Source organism: Arachis ipaensis, chromosome B9 (assembly GCF_059453495.1).
Source record: "Arachis ipaensis isolate K30076 ecotype BB chromosome B9, ASM5945349v1, whole genome shotgun sequence".
Lineage (NCBI taxonomy): Eukaryota > Viridiplantae > Streptophyta > Magnoliopsida > Fabales > Fabaceae > Arachis > Arachis ipaensis.
In genome coordinates, this window is record NC_142444.1 from 127,612,096 (window position 1) to 127,619,351 (window position 7,256).

Below are 7,256 nucleotides of genomic sequence, written 5' to 3' on the forward strand. Positions count from 1 at the left end.
AAGATATCCATTCGCATCCAAGAACGTGATGAAGGTGATGATTATGTGTGACGCTCATCACCATCTCCCTATGAACACGTGCCTGACAAACACTTCCGTTCTACATGAAATAAGCTAGAATGAATATCTCTTAGATCTCCTAACCGGAATCTTCGTGGCGTAAGCTAGAATGATGGCGGCATTCAAGAGAATCCGGAAAGTCTAAACCTTGTCTGTGGTATTCTGAGTAGGATTCAATGATTGAATGACTGTGACGAGCTTCAAACTCGCGAGTGCTGGGCGTTAGTGACAGACGCAAAAGGAGGGTGAATCCTATTCCAGCATGATTGAGAACCGACAGATGAATAGCCGTGCCGTGACAGGGTGCGTGAGCATATTATTCACTGAGAGGAGGGGATGTAGCCACTGACAACGGTGATGCCCTTGCATAAAGCCAGCCATCGAAAGGAGTAAGACTGATTGGATGAAGATATCAGGAAAGCAGAGGTTCAGAGGAACGAAAGTATCTCCATTCGCTTATCTGAAATTCCTACCAATGATTTACATAAGTACCTCTATCCCTATCTTATTAATTATTATTCGAAAACACCATTATCCATTTATATCTGCCTGACTGAGATTTACAAGGTGACCATAGCTTGCTTCATACCAACAATCTCCATGGGATTCGACCCTTACTCACGTAAGGTATTACTTGGACGACCCAGTGCACTTGCTGGTTAGTGGTACGAGTTGTGAAAAGTGTGATTCACAATTTGTGCACCAATATTGTTATAATATAATTAGGATCAATTAGTATTATTTAGTATATCTGAATATTTATTATAGGTGATTATGTCTTTATTATTACGATTCTCTTAGTACCTATAAATACTCTTTATATTGTATCATTTTAGACAATTTGAATAGACAACTTAGACACAACTCAATAATATACCATCATTTTTTCAGTTTAGTCTTTTGTTTCTAACATGGTATCAAAGCCATGGTATCCTCCTTGAAGAGGATAAGTTGTTTTCCTTGCGGTGAAATTACCGTAGTTTTTGCATTTTTTTTCTATGCCATTCTTCTTTTCCTTTTGTCACCCCTTTGATGTTTTTTCACCTCACAGACTAGCTTATTTTCTCTGTCTTGTATTTTTTCGAGTCGAATGATCAAACACCATTGTCATCCGCTGCTTACCTATTCTCATGAAGAAATCATATAGTTTTCGCTCTCTTTCGGCAGTTCCGTCTGCGTTCTCTTGTCTGCGTTCTCTCGTGGCAGTTTCGTCTGCGTTCTCTCATGGCAGTTCCATCTGCGTTCTTCCGTTTGTGTTCTCTTGTGGCAGTTCCGTCGGTGTTTTCCCGTGGCAGTTCCATCTGTGTTTCGTCGGTGTTTCCTTGTGGCAGTTCCGTCTGCGTTTCTTTCTGGGAGTTCCGTGTGCACTTCCTTTAGATAGTGACAATTCCGTCTGCGCTTCCTTCAGACAAGGGGCAGTTCCGTATGCGCTTCCTTCCGACAAGCGTCAGTTCCGTCTGCGCTTCCTAGTTCCTTCAGATAGCGGCAGTTCCATCTGCGCTTTCTTTCGGCAGTTCCGTCTGCATCCGCAGCAGTTCCATCTGCGCTTCATTCTGACAGCGGCAGTTTTGTCTGTGCTTTCTTCCAGCAGTTCCGTCTGCATCCGTTCTATTAGTTTATGCATTTTTTTATTTCGTTGTATTAATTTTTAAATAAGTTTCAAACTCAAGTTGTCACTTGAGTTTGAGGGGGATGTTAGAATATAATTAGGATCAATTAGTATTATTTAGTATATCTGAATATTTATTATAGGTGATTACGTCTTTATTATTACGATTCTCTTAGTACCTATAAATATCCTTTATATTATATCATTCTAGACAACTTAAATAAACAATTTAGACACAACTCAATAATATACCATCATTTTTCCAGTTTAATCTTTTGTTTCTAACATATATTATCACGTTGATGTACTATATATGCACCCATGATATATAAAAAAGGAATAAGTTTGAATATAACATGATACAATACAATACACGGGATCTCTTATGATAATGTTCTATATGCTTTTGTCCACAGAACAGAGTGCATGTGGCACGCATAGTAACCCCTCTTGAACTTTTCCCCTCAATACACAAGTCTCCACCGAATTGGCCCCCTTGAAAATTATCTTAAAAGTAATTTAAAAAGAATAACATATTTTCATCTTATAAATACCATAGGATTTCGGAGTCCCATCTACAACAGCAGAACTAAACACCAATTCGTATCATATCTCCGATAATCCCAAAAAACCTTAAAATGTCTGCCACACTAAAATCTCTCCTCCAAATTGGTGGTGGTGAGAATGAGCACAACCCATTAACCATGTCCGATGAGCAAATCTTGGAGCAGATTTACTCAACCCATGTCCACACTGACACCAAGTTTGATGTGGACTCACTTTTCACCCTAGTTGAAAACACCCTTAGACGCTCAACACAAATTGTTGACAATGTTGTTCAGGTTTATATTCATATATTATAATTTATTATTAATTTGTTTTATTGTTTGTTTTATATATGTTCTCTCTTCCATTGTCCTCTTCTCATATTAATTTTGTTATTTTTATAAACGCTTGTAAATAAATTTTTACAGGGTTCCCAAGCAAGCGTGGAGAACATAGATGACAAAACCCCCCAACCCAATTTCAACTCACCACTTTGTACCCTCAAGCAGATTTCTTCGGAGGTCATAATCCAAAATTAAACTGCTTAATTACAGTATTAATTAAATAAACAGCAAAATAAAAGCTAAAATCGTTACTACTTAGTTGGAATTAGATTAAAATATAAAAATATGAAAATATAGTGACTTACTATAATAATTATATACCATGGAACAGATGGCATGCAAGCCACCGGGTGAGGAAATTGCTCACAAGACTACACTTGCCATCCTCAACAAGCTCTCAAACTATGAGTGGGATGCAAAAGCGGTTCTCACTCTCGCCGCCTTTTCGCTCGAATACGGCGAGTTCTGGCTGCTGGCTCAACAGCAGCCAGTAGATCTTTTGGCCAAGTCAATAGCTGTACTGAAAAGAGTACCGCTATTGGCAAGGCCTGCTGCGGTGCAAAAGCACCGGCAAGCCATCATTGAGCTAAACAATTTGGTGAAAACAACATTGCAAGTGATTGAGTTAATCTTTGAGTTGGAGAAGCTCTCCACTTATGATCACAAGGATGTGCCTGATTTAGAGCCTGCCGTTGAGCAAATTCCTGTTGATGTGTATTGGGCCATCATCACCATAGTTGCAATTGTTACTCAGATTGATTGCCTCACCACTGAATCGTAAGTAATTATTTAATTTTAATTAATTACCTAAACCCCACCAAACTCTAATTCTATTGACAAGAAGACTAGTTGCATGCAATTTAATTAGCATATGGATATAATTTATGATAAAATAAATATAGGTAATACCTGATGGTCACACTTTATAGGACAAGATTTGATTTATTTTTTTCCTATTGGTTTATATGTTGATTTCTTTAGAGAGCACAAACAAGAACTGTCCCACTATGGTCAAAAGATCAATATCATCCTCAGCAAATTGAGGAAGCAAATCACGCTGTGCAGACAGCAGATAAGTAAGTATACCAATACCATATATAACGATTATTTTTCATTTTTTAAAGATTTTTCTCAGAATTGAAAGTAAAAGTAAAATTTCTTTTATTATCTTTTAAAATATTCCAATTCCATACAATATCTTAAGCTGAATTTACTTTTTTTAAGAGGGAAAAAGGATTATTATTGGAGCTGTGAATAAGAAGCAAATTAGGTGATTTATATGTTGTGCTTGTATCTTTAATTTCAGATGAGGCAAAATACATCCAATCGCTGAGGAAAATGTTCAAAACCCCCACTGAAATAACAGAGGTGATTAAGTTCCTGATTTTCGCAAACGATGCCCCACAGCCACTGTTTGATGGTGCCACCAAGACAACGGTTAGTAGTTATATAATCTTTATGTATATTTAAAAAAAATGTTAAGTGGTTGTTCTTATTATTATTGTCTTATATTTAAATTAATATCGAAACTTTTTATACTAAAATATTAATTTCTAGCATTTTTATTATTTTTAATATTAAAAGTAATTGATAAAAAATATAAAAAGTAATTTACAGAACAAAGTGTAAACATTAATTCTTACTTATGGCTTGTTTACTCCTAGTCTCCTACACATAAAAGCGTTTAAATTTGTCGTATTAGTTGTGTGTATATATCTAGTATCTACTACCATATATTCCTTAAAAAAATGTGTGACAGCTTTATGTTTATGTGTATGTATATGTATACGTACATAGAAATATTAGTTGTCTTTTAATTTTTAATTTTTAGTTATTTTTAATATTTATTATTATTTTTTTAAAATTAAATAAAAAATAATATTTAAAAAATATTTAGTTGAACTGATACTAATAAGTAATTAAGTATAATAGCAAAAAATTTTTCCTTAGTTCTTTGATGCGATGGACAAGCTACGTGGATGGACGAGTTGCTTCATCTCGGTGAAAATGACCATAGATGATTAGATGTCACTAGGTCAAAAGTTATTCGATCCAAAATTATTAGGTTAATGCCCGTACTCTAAAATGAACGCACTTAAAATTGAGTTTGACCCCACTTATGAATAAAGTGGCCATGATAACAATAACGCCAAAAAAGTCAATAGAGTGTGTATAAAGCAAAAGTATATATTTCTTTACTGCCCCCTGCCTTCGAAGAGGAGTGTTACCTTCAGTATTTTTAATAAATTTTGGTCGGTATTTAATTATTAAAAAAATTGAATATTTTTAAATTATTAAATATAATTTTATATTATTAAAAATATTATTAATAATTAATTGATAACTAAAAATAATAAAATTTGCTGGTCTCCTCAACTTTTTCACTCCTGAAAATATGAGGTGTACCTCCTTATTATAGTTTCTTACTTTATTGTCTTTTTAAATTTTTATATGCATATCAGTGATGATTGTATAATAATTTAATAAATATTCACATACATGCTTTTTAGATAATTAATAATATCTTTTCTTAATTGATGCTTTCTTATTATTTATATTTATATCCTTACCATTGTATTACATAGGCTTTATTATATACACATATCCATATCCTGTGTCATACACTCATATACTCTAAATAGTTAAAGTTCATTATCCTATACGGTGTAGGCAAAATAAATAACCATCAGAAGTGACCAGAAGACTAGATATTTCTAGAGATTACAACTGTAAATTCCTCCAGCACAGTGGACACAATTATTGCGCATTTCCTTGCTTTTGTGGTCCTTAATTAATTTTTATTATTCATCAATATAATAATTAATTTGTTGCGATATGTATAGGTTGACATCAGTGTGCTAAAAAAGAAGAACGTGTACCTGTTCATCTCCACTCTAGACATCACCGAAGAAGAAATTTCAATACTCAAACCCGTTTATGATTATTCAATCAAAACCAACGACCAATACAAGATTGTGTGGATTCCAATTGTGGAGGAGTGGAATGAGCAGGCACGCAAGAAATTTGATTCTCTAAAAATCAAGATGCCATGGTTAGTGGTGCAACAATTTGGAACCATAACAGGGTACAAGTACATTAAAGAAGAGTGGCAATTCAAGAAGAAGCCCATGGTTGTTGTGTTAAGCACTCAATCAAAGGTGCTTCACACAAACGCATTCCATTTGATTCATGCTTATGGAATCAAAGCATTCCCCTTTACAAAATCGGATGAAGAGAGGATTCACAACGAACTTCATTGGGTTAACTCTGTTGTTTCCAACACTAGGAACCCCGTCCTAGAATCTTGGGTAAGTGTACATGCTTTATGTATACACACAAGACACAATCCATTAGAATATTTCCAATTTGGTTAATTAATTAAAAATCATGCTGTATTTACATAATATATTAACCAACACATTAGTTATTCCTATAAAATATATACTGAAAATAAATTAAATAATATATATATTTATACATAAATATATAATAATTAATTTAATGATTTTTTTCACATAGTATTTTTTATTAACTAATTAAGACTTTTATCCATGCATTATTTTGTCTTTTAAATCTAAACACTATTTGACATTAAAATTGGCTTTAAAAAGGTATTTTTTAAAAATAATATCATAGAAGAATTTTAAATTGAGTTCAATTAAGAATTTAATTTTTTAAAAATTATTTCTTACTTTAATTAAATTTTAATTTTTAAATCCTAAATATTAACTTCAAACTCTAAATCCTCCCCAAAATAAGAATTAAAAAAATAATTTTATAATTAAAAGTTAAAACTAAATTAATAATAAAAAAATTAAAAGTTTGTTACTTATTCTTAATTTTTTTAATAATACTTTTTTTTAATGACAAAGACACTCTCATGAAAAGCAGATCAAAGAGCAAAAGTACATATTCTTCTATGGAGGCAAAGACAAAGAGTGGATCCAAGAGTTCACAAAATACGCAAGCGCGCTCACAAACGACGCCACCATAAAGCAAGCAAACATCACCATCGAACTCTTCAACGTTGAGAAAGAAGACAAGAACTTCCTAAGCCGCTTCTGGAGCGGCATAGAAAGCTTGTTCGTCACCAAGGCTCACAAGACCGTCGATGATGCGGTAACCAAAGAAGTGCAGAAGATGCTCTCTTATAAGAACGAGACTGGGTGGGCCCTACTCAGCAAAGGGTCCTCCGTAGTTCTCAGTGGCCACGGGAGCACCATATTGAAGACGGTTGCGGAGTTTGAGAAGTGGAAGGAGGTTGTGGTGAAGAAAGGGTTTGAGTTCTCGTTTAAGGAGTATCATGAGAAGATAGTGCGCACTACTCATAGATGCTCCCACCTTGAGATTCCTAACGTCGCCGGCAAGTTGCCGGAGACTATAAAGTGCCCTGATTGTCCCAACACTATGGAGATTTACATCAGTTATAAGTGCTGCCACAATGGGAATACCACTACCAATGCTATTCACTAGAGAGAGTCAGAGATAGAGAGAAAGAGAGAAAGAGACTCATCAAGATAATGATTGCGTGGTTTTGATTTGTGGGTGTTAACTACTATATGATAGAGGTTTGAGTTACTGCTATATGATGATCACTGATCAGATGAAATAAAAGTTAGGGGTTCTCTGTGTGAGTTTGCTACCTTAGTTGCATGTAATCTCTTTCTGGGTATTAATTAAATTATGGCTCATTCAAA

At 34.2% G+C, this 7,256-nt stretch overlaps 1 protein-coding gene across 1 annotated transcript; it reads left to right on the top strand.

Moving 5' to 3' along the window:
- The first annotated feature begins 2,226 nt into the window (after positions 1–2,226).
- LOC107618103 (protein SIEVE ELEMENT OCCLUSION B) lies at positions 2,227–7,256 on the top strand. Its single transcript, XM_016320040.3, has 7 exons — positions 2,227–2,511; positions 2,644–2,736; positions 2,891–3,336; positions 3,541–3,635; positions 3,866–3,996; positions 5,403–5,867; positions 6,451–7,256. The coding sequence occupies exons 1-7, from the start codon at positions 2,308–2,310 to the stop codon at positions 7,030–7,032; spliced, it is 2,016 nt and encodes a 671-aa protein (XP_016175526.1). The 5' UTR covers positions 2,227–2,307; the 3' UTR covers positions 7,033–7,256.

Excerpts from the sequence above, each read along its gene's own strand:
- LOC107618103 (XM_016320040.3), top strand. The coding sequence starts at position 2,308 with ATGTCTGCCACACTAAAATCTCTCCTCCAAATTGGTGGTGGTGAGAAT. Across the intron at positions 3,337-3,540 it reads GATTGCCTCACCACTGAATC|AGAGCACAAACAAGAACTGT; the intron begins GTAAGTAATTAT and ends TGATTTCTTTAG. Across the intron at positions 5,868-6,450 it reads ACCCCGTCCTAGAATCTTGG|ATCAAAGAGCAAAAGTACAT; the intron begins GTAAGTGTACAT and ends CATGAAAAGCAG.